Source organism: Anomalospiza imberbis, chromosome 1, assembly GCF_031753505.1.
Source record: "Anomalospiza imberbis isolate Cuckoo-Finch-1a 21T00152 chromosome 1, ASM3175350v1, whole genome shotgun sequence".
Lineage (NCBI taxonomy): Eukaryota > Metazoa > Chordata > Aves > Passeriformes > Viduidae > Anomalospiza > Anomalospiza imberbis.
In genome coordinates this window covers 53,732,176-53,749,502 of record NC_089681.1, presented here as the reverse complement: position 1 = coordinate 53,749,502, position 17,327 = coordinate 53,732,176, and the positions used below count along the sequence as shown (strand labels likewise).

The 17,327-nt window shown below is 36.3% G+C and overlaps 1 protein-coding gene across 2 annotated transcripts; it reads left to right on the top strand.

Moving 5' to 3' along the window:
* The first annotated feature begins 2,878 nt into the window (after positions 1-2,878).
* On the top strand, positions 2,879-14,436 carry MC2R (melanocortin 2 receptor). Of its 2 annotated transcripts, XM_068193105.1 has the most exons (3): positions 2,879-2,994; positions 3,309-3,404; positions 13,067-14,436. In XM_068193105.1, the coding sequence occupies exon 3, from the start codon at positions 13,209-13,211 to the stop codon at positions 14,178-14,180; it is 972 nt and encodes a 323-aa protein (XP_068049206.1). In that variant the 5' UTR covers positions 2,879-2,994; positions 3,309-3,404; positions 13,067-13,208; the 3' UTR covers positions 14,181-14,436. The 2 variants fall into 2 exon arrangements, with proteins under 2 accessions (XP_068049206.1, XP_068049216.1); XM_068193115.1 differs by lacking the exon at positions 3,309-3,404 and having other exon boundaries at positions 2,913-2,990.
* Positions 14,437-17,327: the final 2,891 nt, after the last annotated feature.

Genomic DNA, 17,327 nt, shown 5'->3' with positions numbered 1-17,327 from the left:
TTGTGTTTTTCTTGACCCTTCTGAGGTCACATTTTTCACTTACTCTTCTTCCAACCAACACTACTGATCCTGTCTCCTCCTTGAAAGCCTGGACTATTTATAGATATCTTTTCTGCTACAATTTCTAGATCTCTTACTCTCTTCACATGTTGTGAAAATACTTTTTCACACTTTCTTTTTATTTCCTGGAGTGTTCTTTTGAATTGAAACACAGTGGGATGAAAACACATGCAACGAGTGTTAAATTGGCTATCGTTTTTTAAGCACTGAACTGGAAAAAACCATTGTAACAAGTTTTTTGGATGATAAGGTCATTCTCTAATCATTTTGCATTTTTCAACCTTCAAACTCAAATAATTATTGATTTAATGGCTCAATAAATAGAAATAATAAATTTTATGCAGTGTGATAACAGGGATTCTTTTTTTTTATTTATAACATGCATTTCTAGCTGCTTTTTCATTGTAATTCATCATAGTACTTTTTTTTTAATATTACATATTAAAAAAATTTTAATAACTCTTGGCCTCTCTCTGACATTTCCTTTCCTATTTACATACCTTCCCTTCACAAAACAAAACAGAAAAATCAAGAATTAACATTATAAAAACTGATCTGCCTAGATTTGTAGTGATTTTTGCTCGGGTAGGTGACTTGTCAAGGGGCATTTTAATTTATTTCTCACCTCTGATCCCTTTTCTAAATGCCCACAGCACCTTTCAGAACAAAACTCTGATAAATACTAACCTTCCTATTTCTTGCAAATGTGCTTCCTCAAACATTCACTGTGCATTTACCCATAGCATCAGACACCTCTGCTGAGCAGCAGAGAGCCTCTGTGGCCAGGTCAAAAGTACAGGAAATGCATCCCAAGCTCTCCTGCTGCTGCAACTTTGCACTTAATGTGACCCTGGAGGCTGAGAGTTCTGTGAGCTGCAGGTAGAACTTGAGGGCACGATGCTGTCCCTCGCACATCTACAGTCCCAGCTTCATTGGGCTGGCTGGGGCAGCATTCACATTATCCCTGAACAGAGGCGTTTGTAATTCTAGTAGGGACATACTGAGTGTTGAGCTGATGTCTTTACTTTACATAGAGTCACAGAATGGTTTGGGTTGGAAGGGACCTTAAAGAACAGATATCTAGTTCTGACCCCACTGCCCTGGGCAAGGACACCTTCCACTAGACAAGGTTGCCCACAGCCCCATCCAGTCTGGCCTTGAGCGCTTCAAGTGATGGGGCATCCACAATTTGTCTGACTAAACATCATTATTTTGAGTTCTGACTCTACACTTCATTCTCAATTCAGACTTCTTTCAAACTTACTTGTTGCCTAACGCTGAATGAAACACTCTCTGTGCCTCCAGTTTGTTTATTTTCTCTGTAACCAAAATACAGTGAAAGCCTGAATCTATGCACTTTTCCTTATCACAACTTATTTATCACAGCTTATGGTACAAAATTTTTTGTGCATACAGTATATTGTTAGGCTGTCTATTGCACTCTTAGTGTAGAACAGAAATTCACAGCACAAGGAGTGAAGGCCTTCACAACTTTTGAGGCACCTAATGAGTGTCTTCATGTGCAAATTCATGCAAACCTGAATTAATAGGATGAGTTCTGCCTGACAATATAAAGAATGAGTGCTCCTGAAGCTTGCTCTTGCAAGGACCATAACCAGTTATATTTGAAGGACGTCATTCAAATGCTGCACAATGCAGGTAAAAAATAGCAAACAAATGTTCTACACTCCTGTGACACCATCTGTCTTCTTGAATTTGCTCTATTTAATTATTTCTGTTATCATAATGGCACTCAGCAAGTTCAACTAGTCTAAAGAGAAGAAAGTTAAAAGCAAACCTGTGTACAACTGAAGATGAAGAGTAATACTTTCTCCTTGAAAATCTGAAGGACACTCAAAGATGATGAATATACCTTCCACTTTTGAAGGTTCTTTTTTTTTATTTTATTTTATTCTATTTTATTCTATCTGGTCCCCTCCCTTCACATGTGCTGCTGTGCTCTCTCTCTTCCAGTCATTATGTTCCAGGGATCCAAATTACTCTCACTGAAGCTGTCAAACTGCTAATTGCTGGGGGTTTATGTTTTTATCAGTCCTGATGCACAGAGATTAATTAAATCCTCATTTCTTGAGCCTGAATTCATCCTTTCTAAAGTAGACTTAAGTGTTTCTTTGGTAGCCTGGAAGCAAACAAATTTAATCGGTTTATACTGTTAAGAATATAATTCTGCTTTTGGGCATTGAAATTTAATTGTTATTTAATAGATCCAATTGTAAAGTCTTTCCCTAGAGGAACTCAATTATGCTATTCCTTCCCATTTGTTTCAGAACACGGCCAACAACATCTTCATGGAATGTTGTTAAAGCTCAGTACATTTTTTTAACCTTCACAACTGGAATTATATATCTCCATAATGATCACTTGTATTTATTCAGACTAGTACAGTTGGATTTTGGTGCTGCTGAGTTCTCTCTACTTTGTTAACTTTTCAGTTCAGCCATCAGTTGTGTCTTTAGTAGATATGATAGGTTAAAAACAAAGGCAGTGACAATCATCTTGATGGCAATAAACATCTTACACCATCTCAACCATCTACCTTTGTGTTTAAATACTTTTTATATAACCCATGATCTTTCTGTGATTTACACACTCCTCCTTCCAAATATTAGGAAGGGAGGTTATAAAGAGGAGTAGCTGAAAAGATAATCCATATGAAACAGAATATTTTCCCTTTGATTGGGCAGTTTATTCTTTTTTTTTTTTCTTATAAATGTTTCAAGAGACAGTGGATGATTTATTTTAAAGAGACTCTAATTCAAGGTTATGTCAATGAAACAACTGTCGTCCTCTTTGATTTAGATGTTCCAATCTTTCCTTTACGCAAAGATTGTGTTGGCTTCATTTCCTTTATAAATAATCTTGCTCCCAGAGCTACCAGCAAACTGACTCACAAGTGGTTTCACTAGCAGGTAAGTGGAGGTTTACAAAATAAAATTCATGTCAGAAAGCCTCCTTGGAGAAATTAGTGAAATATGCAATGTTATTGTGGAATGAAATGCCATATTTTCTAATGTTTTCTGAAATCTTTCATCTTGCAATCATTCTTCTTTAAAGCAAAATTTTGGCAGGGGTTTTATGCCTCTTGTATGAAGACTGAGTAAGATTATCCTCTTTACCAATGGAAGAAGTTAAATTATATAATAGGAAGACTTCTATTGAAAAATTTCTCTTTTGTTTACTGTTTTTCCTGCTTCAGCTGTTTTGGGTTTTTTCACTGCATCAACCAGAGACTACACATCCCTCAGAGACTTTCTAGCTGGTCATCAATGAGTGCTCTTCTGAGTCTGGACTGGGAATTATCTGAGGAGGGCTACACCTGCCAGGTATGGTTTTGTTGTATTCACTCTGTTCAGGGAGACCAAATTCTGTTCTCACTTTTCCAAAGTGCAAGTATTGAATAATTCCATCAATCTACCTGACAGCTACAGATTTCTCAGATGACTGTGTGGGTTGCTGCACTCTAATTGCCAATACCTTTAGATACTTAATCCTGTGTCAATCACCAGCACACAAGAGAGGAAGGCAGGGAACAGCAACAGCCTCTGCCTTGAAGCAGATAACCACAAATGAGGGCAGAGCAAATGTCTCTGCTTAAAACATGTTGTTGCAGATAACCTGAACTATTGTTTATCCTTTGAGTGTCCCTGTTAACTATTTCAGACCAGAAAGAGGAGCCAAATTTCACCACACACACACTCACACACACCCCCTATATATATACCTGTAATTCCATTATTTCCACCTGTGTAGAAGTGGAAATATCTGTTCTGCCAAAACATCATTCCCATAGGGGTTCCACATGCTAGTGCATGAGAAAGACAAGCTAAAATTACCTAATCTGAGATATCTTCATAAATCTCCAACACCTCTCCAGAGGTGGCTTTGTTTGACTGCACACCTTTTGAAATTTGATTTGGTCTATTTCCACCCATAGCAGAAGCCATGGTAGAACAGAATGCCAACATGTAACCAGACTAAAGCTTTATGTGGCCACTACTCCAAATGCAACTAGATTTTTACAGTCTTGGAGAATTTAGATTTGAGTCCTTCTGCAGTGTTTTCCTACTCATTTTCCTTCCTAGGCATATAGAGTGAAGATGGCTCTGAAAAGACAAATCTAAAAGAGGTATTTTCTTCACCCTGCCCCTGTTCTACAGGCTTCCCAGAGAAAATAACCATCTATTGAATTAATCCTTTAATCATTGTCTTTTCACTACTTTCACTTTTTACCATAAATGGATGTTAATATACTCGTTCAGTGGCAAGACAAAAAGCACAATGACACTTTTAAGTAGCTCTCAGGAAAAAGATTATGTATTTTTAATGCATATTTTTGTTTCAATAAGACATGCCTAATACATACTATAATATAATGCACTTAAACAGCAGGCTACATGCTATAAATCCACTCTCTTTTTTCTGTCATTTAAAAATATTAAATATTACTCTAATATAGTAGAGTAATTTAGATGACTACTCTAAAGTAGTTAGAGTAGCAGACTACTCTACTTTGGCTATTATTTTGTTTGCAGCTACTGGAGCAAACACAGCCAGATAAAAAGATGGATGGTTCCTAAAAGAGCAGCTAGGAGTGCTTCTTTCTTTAGAGCAGAAACACAGGAGTTCTTTTTCAAGAAATGGTTAATGCTTTTCTGTAAAGAAGATTTCCTTAATGCTTGTTGCTAACATTTTTGTGATGGCATTATTAATGGCAAACAGTGATTTAGTGGAAAGTGTAAGAACAGAGAAATGGCCTCCAGAAATGTCACTTGAAGGCCTCTTGATTGATTTTACAAAGATCCCAAAGAACTATTTGCCTTGTGTTCAAATCCAATATAATTTTTCATTCTTTGTAGAAATTTACAGCTTTATAGGCTTAAAATTAATTTATTCTGGTAACAAATAGGAAAGAATAGTGTAATAAAAGCCAACTTCAAAGTCTGGGGCACAATAACTGGTGTTTCAAAGAAACATGAATCTTTCCACTACAATCTTAAAAAGGAAACATATTTAGAAGGCACTGATCACTGTAGCTTGTCATCAAGTCCCTCCAATGGCATGAGACTGATCTGAGGGTGAAGGATGTGACCAAAGGTTATGAGTACACCACTTCCAAAGCAATTACCTGCATCAGGCAGAGCAAGCTTGGTTTGGTTTGGTCATTTGGTTTGGGTTTTTTTTTTTTCTTTAGTTAGATTATGTTGTAAAAATTAGAACTATCCATTAATTATATTTCTTAGTGTATCACAATAGTTGTATCTCTTAATGTGTCTCAACTTTTACAAAGCAACAGCTTTGCAGAGAGGGAGGCTCCACATGTTTCAGAAAAAAACATTCATGATCACATATACTGTCCAGCAGGAAAGAAAGGGGAAACCTTCACTGCAATTGCACTCCCCCGGTAGCTGTGTATTAAGTGACTTGCAGAAGTTTCCCCTCCCCAGGGTCCAGTGTGTTGTCTACACTGTCAGGAAGGCTGCTCCATAGTGTAACTACTGAAAAGCAGAACACCAGTCAGAAGTGCATTCATGAATTTACAGCCCTCCATTTTTATAGATCATAGCTTTAATCTACACAGGTTACTCATTTTCAATAAATTGTCCACATACTTGATATGAAGAAGATTATTTCACTAAAGACTTTGAAATAAAGTTCACTAATGGCTTTGTGAACATTCTGTGTTTATGCCTTGTGACAAAACAAGAGTCTTTACATAAACTCCAACATTTTATGCAGCTTTTTTTTTTAGTTCCAGGTACCTCAGCTAACTGTGACCTAACAGCTCACAATCTCAGAAACTGTATGTGAAAAATGATACTGCCACAAGGATTTAATAAACTAGAAAATGTTTCCTGGGTTTTCAGCTTTAATTTCTTTTTTTTCTCTGCCATTTTAATGGTTCTTGACATTTCATTCATAAATATCCTAAATAATTCCTTTTTCCTCTCTGCTACAGCAAAGATTAATTTTGTTAAGGATATTAAGAGCTCAGTCCATCCTTTTTAATCCTTTTTACTTTACCTGCTTCCAGTATCTTTGCTGAAACACCCAGAGCTATGCACATTTTGCATGAAGCTACACTCACATGATAGGGAGAGGAGTAGTCCTGACAAGTTTGTTTTTGCATAGCTTAGATGCCTTATTACTTGTTTCTTTTGCAACAAAATCATGGCACAGTGAACATATCTAGCCTTAAATATGAATAAGAAAATCTTTCCTGATTTTTCCTTCTTCATAAAACAAACACATATTATGTTACCTTGGTGCTGATCTTAAGGAAAAAAGAAAGAGAAGTATCCATAAGAATAAATCAAACATTCAAATTTTTTTCACCTGTAATCTTTGCAAGCTCTCCAGTCTGTTCTCTTCATGATTTGAAAAGAAAATGCTTTTATGCACTTTTCAAAGTCAGGAAAAAAGAAGCCTCTTCAACGTATACCCACATGTCTTACATTTAAAATTTCAGCAAGTATGATTTGCACCTTAATTTCACTGTAGAAAGTATTTTTAAAAGGAAGTCACAGTTGTAATCATGTGAGTGAAATTTTGATAACAGTTAACCCAATTGGTATATGCTTTAGATACAATACAGCTTTAGATACAATAATATTTTTTTAATGTATTTAACTGATATACATATATGCTTTTCTTTTTGCTTCCTTGCTCCTTTCTTCGAAAAGTGCCATCTCTATCAATGTGAAGTTATTTCTAAGAAAGTAGCAACACTGAAATCATACGGGACATACACTCACTATCCTGGTGCAGTAAATCACCAAGACCCATGGCAGTGAACACCCTTATACAGAAAATGTTTATCTAGGTCTGATGACAGTTCATGAACTCGAGATTAGGAAATACAGTGTTATATAATGTCCACTCATGTGAAGAATCAGAATAGCTCTGATCAGTCATTAATACCCGGCTAACACTATTTTCTTGAACACTAGAGGGAGATCAAAGCAAAAGAATAAATTACCTAATACAGCATGGATACTAATTGCAGTTGCTAGTAAAATTTCAAAAGATTGTGTGATAAAGATCAGGTATCCTACCATCTCCAGTTTTCCTCACTGTTTTCACATACCCTTATTTGATATTGTTTTACCTACATTGTAGTTTTAAAAAATAAAAGAAAACAGGGTAAAAATACTTAGAAGGCTCTATCAAAGCCACCAGTACTCTATTCTGGTAGAAATTGGTTTTTCATATTAAATATGTTTACTTTGATGAGAAAATACAAGTTCTAGCAACTGAACAATGAAATGTGACCACATGGTACTTTTTTCTAGCTGTACCTACATCAGTAAGCAGGGGAAACTTGTGTTCCTTCCCTGGAAAGAGATCTTTCTGTTCCATCTCAATACCAGCAACTGAGACATTTCACATTCAGAAGTGAAAAATTCTGATTTCTGAAGGATGGAAATTAATGCTGTCATTCTTTTCCAACCACAGCCACTGTTTTGTTCAGTGTTTGCTGAACAAAGTTTTTAACATATAATGCCTACTTTAAAATACAGACTTTCTTAGTTTTATATGAAAGAAAGTTATCAGATGTGCACCTTATACTGTCTCAGTTACTGATGGGAGATACCAATGCTTTCAGAAGGATTCCCATATAAAGGAACAATACTTGGACAATATCAAAGAACTGTGCTGCCACTGAATTTCAGCAACTTTCTTGGATGCTTCCTGCACCATTTGAGTCTGCTTAATAAGTGGTGAGAGATTTAAAATCGAGGTCATTTGAGCAAACTATTTCCTTCAAGAGTTTAACAACTACAGCTGAGGAAGTTTCACTTATGATCTGCTACTGTTCCTCAAGCAGGCAGGTTTCTTTTTTGTACAGGCCATGCTGAGGTACCTTAAGCATGGTCGACCTAGAAGTGAGTGAGATATTTTCAGTACTTTGGGACAGAGAGAAAAGCTACAGGAAGTAGAGAAGCTGACAGGGCCCTTGGGAGTCTGAATTTTTTAGTGTAATTCCTCTGACACAATTACTTCCAATAACTGTAAAGAACCATACGATGTGTAGGGCAAGGCAGGATCAGGCTTAGATGTTTTTTCACTTACTTGCTTGTTCAGGGTTAAGCTAGGCTGGCATACAAAAAGAAATTCCTATCAGCACATGTAAGGTTCATACTCATAACTCACCTGCCCATAACACATCCAGTCCTTCTTGTCCCCATGAAAGCCATTGCCTACCTACTAAAGACCCAAAAAAAGAGAAAAAAAAGGTTGCCATTTTCTTGTTTTACAGATTTAAAAGCTAAGCCTCCACATCCATGTTTTTTGAGTGGCTTGCTTCCTTCTTAAATGGCTGCTACTCCCAGAAAAGCTAGAAACCAGGGGAAAGGTATTTGTCCTTAGTTTTTTTGTCAAATGTACCTTGATTCAAAATTGCAATGGCTTGAATGGGAGTAATTGAAAAATACATTGCTCCTGTCCTTGGGACTTTCGCTGGCATTTTCAGACAAAGGAGGACATTCTAAGCTGCACCAGGCAAGGGGAACCAAACTGGACAGATTACCAAGTGTCCCAATGATAAAGCTTTGGAGCTAGCTAGAAATAAAAGCATAGAAGCAAGTGCTAATACATTGGAGAGTTTTGGGGATTGAGGGAAGGTTATGGCATTTCTAGTGACAAATGACCACCTATTTATATACTGAATGGGTTGTGAAATATACTGTTTACACTGTGTCTGATGAACAAACCACTTGTTCTGTTCCATTCCTTCCACATTACTTAAAAAAAAAAAAAAATTTAGATACACAGAAGCAGGAATTTATACATTTTGTGGTTCTGGAAAGAAATCATTGCCTCTACGTAATTGGCTCATTATCACAGCTGTTTCGTGCAGTCCTAAAGCTGAAGAAACTACTCAGTACCCTTTCAGGTTTTATTTACTAACAGCTATTTAGAGAGGAAATACATCTTGGGGTCTTTATGATAAAAGGAAGTATGCTTCGCTATTAAAACAATAATAGATGAAATAAAAAGTCTCTGGGAAATTATACAGAATTTAAGGTATATAAATTTTTAACTATATCTTCTCATTATAGTCCACAGCTGAAATTACTTTTATAGCTATTGCATCTGACCCGGCCAGTTTAATTAATATTTTGGCATGAAGGGAAATGTGTTATTTATTTATTCAGTGAAATAAGATTTCATCCAATAAAAAAAAAAAAAAAATCAAGAGCAGACCTATTATTCCCAGACCTTTCAGATGCTAAGTCATTGTATTTCTACTGCAGAGAATTTGTATTTTAGTTATCAGTGGGCACAGGACACATGGGAGAGAGTTATCATCTGTGCCCAAGGCTAAAGCTCTGGAGCACTGGGAGTTTCCAGCATCTTCAAGGATATTCTCAGCCTTGCCACAAGGCTGAAGTACTGGGCCTGGCTTTTAGCTGTGCAATATAAACCAGTGCAAACACACTTTCCAAGTTACAAGAGCATCATAAGGAGCAACACCGTAATCATGGTGGCTACCATTCATTGTCAGGTAATCTGATTTTGACTTGTTTCCCAATTTTGTACAATATTTTCAGTATAATTTCTGGTCCTGGCTTCCATTTTCCCAGTTTGCTGCTTCATCTTCCTTTAGATAGCTACCAAACAAATAGAAATTGATGATAATACTACAAATATATGCACTTTTAGTAACTTTACTATTGCCATCAGTTCATTGCTCATTACACCAGCTCAGGAGACTACATCCTGATAGATAAATAATGTTTCTGAATATCCAGTGTTACTGAGCTGTTGGTTTCTCCATCCAGGATTTAATTTAAACAAGAATGGGTTGAATTTTTTTGCTGATTTTGTTATACAGCTACATATGTAAATGTGTTTCAGATTTTAGGAGTCTTTCATTATCTTTAATTGCTTTTTGACTGTTTTACATTTCTTGCTACAGTCAGGCAGACTTATTCCTAGACAATGAATGACCACAAAAAAGGTAAAATCCAAATAATTCAACTATTGATTTCCAGGAAAACTAGAATTGTCCTATATGGCATTTTTTTATTTTAAAATTGTTGTGTTCTATTTTTAATAGTTCTGAAATGTAAATACTAGCTGGAAAAGGTTGACTTCGCAGGTACCTGCAAAAGATAAATCTGAGGTATTTCAGAGAGTGAGTGGCACAGACCCTTCATCTGGACAGTACAAAGCAAACTCACAAGGTACTGACAGGGGAGAGGAAATCTATTTCATCCAATCCATAAAAAAATGTTTACACTCATTTGTTAATACCAAAGACATTAATATCAATGTCTTTGGTATTAACAAAGGAGTGTAAACATTTTTTTCAGCTTTTATACTTGCATGAATGGACCTTAGCTCTAATATCTGTAGGCAGTAGAAATATGCATCTAAGCTCCAAAGTGTCTTCTTTTCCCATTACCTTTTAAGACACTGTTAAGATCCAATTATTGAAAGATACCTCTGCCCAAGTGAAGGTGAAGACAAGACCATATGCCAAAGTAATAGTATGGATTTTATTTAACAGTATGTGTGAGGTAGAGAGATAGAAAAAAATAGAAAAGGGCAAGGAGGGAAGAGAGAGATCAAGCAGAAGACAGTCACCACCCATGCATCCAGTGGAGTCGTGGTGGTCCTTCTCAGTCCTGGGCTTCTTGGTGCTGGGGGCCCAGAGTTATTTTTCTGGGGGTACCACTGATGTTACTCACCATGCTCACAGCAGTTTTACTTCCCATGTGTAGTCTGCCTGATCCTACAATGCTTAGAGCCACTAAACTACCCAATGCACACTACCTGGGAGATCAGTAGCAGTGAAAAGAATCCTGTAACTGTGGAACTTACTGCAGATGTATGATATAATGTCTGCTGTGCAGAACAAGCACTAGATTTATGACCCATGTAAAATACTGTATACACAGATATTTCTGTCCTGGATATCTGAAATTGAAATATGACTGTGCACTACATGAAAGTATCAGAAAAGGAGATAATGGACAAGATCTTTTATGGAACTCGAATAGAATAGTGTGTAGTAGCCATGTATACATGCTGAAATGAGAATCTCTGAAACAAGTTGTTCTTTTTTGGCTTTCTATTGTTGGAAAACAACATTAAGTGATGTAATTATTCAGAGTATTGTAAATGCACCAAAGCCCTTATAAATTCTCTGCCCTTAGCTTAATACAAAGTTACTGTAAAATTATAACCAGTAGATGTAATACACCATGCCATCCACAATATTATATATTTTCAGTGTAGAAAACTTCATGGTTTTTGGCTAGATTATTTCAGCAATACGACTGTATCAGTGAAGAAACATTTTTGAAACACAGTTTTGAGAAAATAGCAATTTAACAAATGTTTGCTAGCTGATTGTCCTATTTAAATCCTATTGAAATTTTGTCTGAAGTGCGTGTGCTGACTTCCTATAAAGAGTGAAAATTGGTAGCAGAGTGCTAGATTAGAAATCATTAAACTTAACTGTGACAGTAGATCCAGGTGAGAATAGGAAAAACATATCATTACAAAGACATTGTCAAGTTTCTTACTCTTGTCAGTAACTCCTTCCAGCACATACTGACAGATGCTGGCCTAATTATCTTTGGGAATGCCAAGATACAGTGCAATACAGTGCATTTTTTCCACTACACAGCCTGTGTTTTCAGTTATGTATGGGTTCTCTCCTGAATGTTTTCTCTTAAGTGATCTTGTTTCATCGAATTTGTAATGACTGGTGCTCCAAGCCTTGTTTGTATACAAAATAAATAAAACATTTGACTTCTCTCTTTGAAACAGTAACTGTGTGTTATAATATCCAGCAAGCCTGTTATGAACAAATGTCCAAAGAAATTTCGAGATTTACTGATATGAAAGTGTCAAAGAAAGATAGTTTAAAATTAAAAATAGAGGGGGAATCATGAAATTTTAGACTCATTTAGGCTAGAAAAGACCTTTAAGATCATTCAGTCCAGCCATTAACTCAGCATTGCCAAGTCCACCATTAAACAATATCCCTAAGTGTCACATCCATACCTCATTTAAATACTTCATGAGATAGTGACTCAACCACTTCTCCGGACAGCCTGTTCCAATGCTTGACAGTCCTCTCAGTGAAAATATATCTGTAAAGAAGGGGACTTGCTAAATACCAAAACTGCATCTGTATTTCCCAAGATTGGCTATGAAGGCAAGAAGAAAAACTCTTTCTTATCATTTATTGGTCATATCCAAGCTAAATGAATATCATATCAATTTATACATTAATGAAAAGAGTAAAAAGTCTATTCCTTTAGAAAGATTCCTATATGCTTGGATGTAGTTTAGATTAGGATCATTATGGGATAAGGAAAACATCATCCTGATGCCGAAATATTTGAGGATTTACATAGTTGTAAAACACAGGCAAGAAAAGGTAGTACTTTGGATCTTAGAAATATGTTCATGGACTCAAAAGACAGTTTCAATCTAAATGAAAAGGAAGACTCTCACTAGTATCTAGCATGCCTCTAAATACATCAATATTTACAAATGTTCACCTCTAAATTGAGGGCATTTCATTACACTGTCAACAGTGTGGAGGTAAACATGCTATTGTTCTGAAGAAGAGTTTATCTTTGCATTAGTTTTATTTGTGCCTAATAATGCTGAAAATCTTGTGAGAACTGCCAGGCTTTCTCAAAGCAAACAGCTGGGCCAGTAAAGATTGCCAAACTCTTCAAGACTGTCAGATTAGTTTCAGTAAATGTGGGACACACATTAGTAAAGAAAATTGCACATATTTTTTTTTAATTACTTTGAAGCTAAAAGATAATTTACACATTGATTCTCTTTAAGGTTCAGTGAAGCCTTGAACAGTTCTTATTTCATCCAATTGTTTTTCTCTATGGTGACTATTGATGTGCTTTAAGCTGCAATAGATGATATTTTAAATATCTATTTTTGCCTCATATGTGTGGTCAATTTCTTCTTGATATTTATGTTTCTACATGTTTTATTGTAGGAGAAATTCCAAACATTTCAGTTAAGTCTAAAATTTGCTCCAGATGAAGGAGAGAGCCTTGATCAAAAGAAGAATGGTCTGATTGACAGATCAGCTTCAGAATAGAGACAAACCTGAAAAAGAAGCAACCCAGATTCTTTCTATGACCAGAAGAATGAGCACTGAGAGACCTTCCAACTTAATCAAACACCCAGGGCAGACAAGCATTCCATCCCTCAAAAACATAAGTGATTTTTCATTAAATATCACTGACTGCATGCAGGTTGTGGTGCCAGAGGAAGTTTTTTTTACTGTTGCTGCCGCTGGGATACTGGAAAATCTACTTATCCTCATTGCTGTTGTTAGAAATAAGAATTTACACTTGCCCATGTACTTCTTCATTTGCAGTTTAGCCATTTCAGACATGTTAGGTAGCTTGTACAAAACTCTGGAGAACATCTTTATCATCTTGTGCAAAATGGGATATCTGACACGTCACGGAGACTTCGAGAAAAAATTGGATGATGCCATGGATTCCATGTTCATTCTGTCTCTGCTGGGGTCTATTTTCAGCTTGCTAGCTATTGCAGCAGACAGATACATCACTATCTTCTACGCCTTGCGGTACCACAATATCATGACACTGAGGAGGGCCTTGGTTATACTGGCAATCATCTGGGCATTCTGTGCCGGCAGCAGCATTGCCATTGCCCTCTTCTCCTATGAAGCAGCAACAGTCATTCCCTTCACCATCCTGTTCCCTTTGATGATGTTTTTCATACTCTGCCTCTACGTCCACATGTTCCTCCTGGCTCGATCTCACGCCAAAAAGATCGCCTCACTGCCCAGCAGCACCGTCCATCACAGAACTAACACAAAAGGCGCAATCACGCTGACAATTTTTCTTGGAGTTTTCCTTTGCTGTTGGGCCCCCTTTGTTCTTCACATCCTCTTAGCAAGGTTTTGCCCGCACAATCCTTACTGTGCCTGCTACATGTCCATTTTCCATGTGAATGGGACACTCATCATGTGCAATGCCATCATCAACCCTATGATTTTTGCATTCCGAAGCCCAGAATTGCGGAGTACATTTAAGAAGATGTTCTACTGTTCCAGGTTAAACTGCAGATGGTGAAGACTTCATCAAAAATGAAAGTTATAGAAACATTTATGGGGTGCTGTGCATCAGTGTGAAGAGTTAAAAATGCCAGCATTTGCACCCAAAATAATACTATGCTTGTAGTATACTGCCAGAGATTTTTCAGAGGGTTACCAAAGAATGAATAAAAAATAAGTAAGCACACAAATCTTTGCAACCAGACCTCCACACTCGGCTAATTCTGCAGATAATTTTCATGCAAAGAAGAAAAACCTAAACAAATGTCTTAATTGTCTTTTGTCATTTCAGAAAAATCCAAGCTAAAACCTGCATCATGTTGCATTACCCCAGATATGAGCCATTTCATTTTGTATAAATAATTTCAATTCAATGCATGTACTACTTTAAAATTCTGTTGTTTAAATTGCAATGAAGTGAACACTGTTTCTAAACCATGCATGTGTATAAAAGTATATGGTTAATAAGAAAACATGGACATGTAATTTTGCTGAAAAAGCAAACTCAAGACACTCCTTTAACATCTAATCTCCTTAAAATCATGCAATTAGTGATCTCTAAGTTTCAAAAGTAACTTTTGCAGTGTAAGTCCAAAAGAATAGCATATTTTGATTAAAAAGCTATTTTTAGTCACTGAAGTGTTATTTCCAACATAAAGTTGTTGTGCCAGCAAAGACAGGTTTTGATTTTTAAAACTCCTAAGCCAGGTCTGGACTAGCAAAGGGAATTGCTGAGCTTGTCAGTGCCAGTTCTCTTCAATAAAATAATAAGATCCACAGATAAGAAAAGCACTTTGATTCAACCATGACGTGCTACAACAAAGAATTCAAAAAACATAATACCAGAGATAAAATTCAAACACTTCTAAAGAAGTCAACCAACCAGGTAAGGAGGAACTATCCAGTCTGGAAGGATGTTACAAAGCAGCTTGTAATTTAGAAACCCTTGTGAGAAAATTTTGAATTGTTCCTGCCAAAATAATACAGAGCTCACAAAACTTTAAGGCAGAATGGCTTTCAGCAGCAAAACATCCTGAAGCAGTCCAGAGCATATGGTGAGGAATTAACCTCACAGTAATTCAAGGAAGTCGTTCAGCTGTGCTAGAGAGAAGCAATAAGAGAATTTCAAGAGTATGGATTATGGACAAACCATATGAATTCAGGTTATCTTGGGTTGAATAAGGGACAATAAAACTGAAACCCTCTACAGACCTACAAAAATCAATCAATTCAATCAAAAATGAAAATTTTTCAAACCTATCCATTTATTGCAAAAAAAAAGCTCATCTGTAATATGCAAGTTTAGAAGGGAGCTCAGATATAATCACATATTTTATTTTAATAAGATTTTTTAAATTTCCATCAAATAGTAGAATAAATGTAAAGCTGCACAGCAAGAAATGACTGTTAGAATTGGGGGAGAAAGAAAAGAAACATACAATTTTAAAGAAAAGGCAAAACAAAATATCTACTGCAGTGCTCTATGCTCACAAATGATGACTTTAAAGTGATAAAAAATATTAGAAAGAAAATTGCAATTAAGGCAGTGCTTATATTAATTCTGCAATGCATGAATTATCAGCCAAATGTTCCTCCCCTCAAAACATTATTTTCCATCTGCTTCCCTAAAGCAGACATAGTTAAGAGAGATTAGTTTCCACCATGTTAGAAGTCAATGCATCCTATAAGGAAGCCTTCTCTAACTCTACACATTCAGACTCCACATTCACAATGAGCTGTCCAAATGTAAATGATTCTTATCATAAAATTATTCTTACCTCATAGCACCTAAACATGGGGAAATAATCATTAAAGAAAACACCAAACATTTAGCCCCGCAATGAGGAACACTCAAAAGAGACTCATGTCAAAATCAAAAATTCAGCAGTGTGGCAGCAGCTCTCTGGCCACAGAGAGCAATACACAAGTTTCCCAGGCATTGTCCTGGGGAAGGCTGTGAGAAGATCAGAGAAAAGAATTATAAATAATTCTTATCTTCACTTGCTGCACCTGTTGTTGTGAAATGTGGAATGTGTTACAGAGATTTGTTCAGCAAAGGATGGTTTCTTAATTGGCCAGTGGTGATGGTGTTTAGATTTAAGGACCAATTGGGTCCATCTGTATCGTGACTGTCTGTAAGGGTGATGGTTTCTTAATAAGTACAGTATAATAAAGTGATTGATCAGCCTTCTGGAATCATGGAGTCAGTGCTAATTATTACCCCTTCCAGGACGCCATGTGACAACACAGCAGTAAAAAATATTATTGAAATTCTATATAAAGTCCTTTGATAAGGACTCCTCTCATGGAGGAGTCTCTAACCTGGTGTAGACACTTGATGGTTCTTACTGTTATACTCTGTGTCTAATACACAGACAACCAGCAAGACTGGGAAAAGGCTGCAAGGTAGACAGGTTGCAAATCATGAAATCTGCTTATTTTTCTCATTTTTGTGTTAGAGACAACAGGATTTGCCATGTTCACTGTGTAAATTTGTAATAAGTGATCCTGTGGGTTTGCAATACAGCTGAAATCTGTGTCTACAATTTTAGATCTCAAGCTGAGCCTGGCGGTTATGTAAGGAGTCAATATAAATTTCAAAATACGCATGTAAACTTTTTTCCAGTTTGCACTAGTTATGATTAAATGGAGCATTCTTTTGAAAATATTCCTTTCCTGGGAAGAAAGAGTCAGGAAGAACACAAAATATAATTGAATAAAAAGGCTTCTAGAAAGATTTAAATTTTTCAGTCTGTCTGCATTTCTTGCATGCTAGCAGATGGGTAAATTTTCTCATTATCTCCTAATTGCCTGTAAATTTTTACTTGCATTTTAGTTGTCCACTGTTCAAGGAAGTTTCTCTGTCTCACATACGAATGTCTCCATATATTTACCTATGTTGCTTTTTGAACAGATTCTTTAAGGCATGATTTTTGAAGCTTTCGTTGTATTGTGCTGAAGTTACTATTGAAATTCTCCCCTGATGTATTAACATGTAAAAATGAAGACTTTTCTCAGATTTTGGAACTTCCATTCATCTGCCCAGCTTTAAATTTCACATGTTTAGGAGGCAGAATTGTACCTTAACTTTGGGAGAAAAAAGTTCATTTTGGATTCTACCAGAAGCTAATAAGTCTGAAAGGAGCATCCAGTTCTTTGAAGATCA

Coding starts and splice junctions, on each gene's coding strand:
- MC2R (XM_068193105.1), top strand. CDS start 13,209: ATGACCAGAAGAATGAGCACTGAGAGACCTTCCAACTTAATCAAACAC.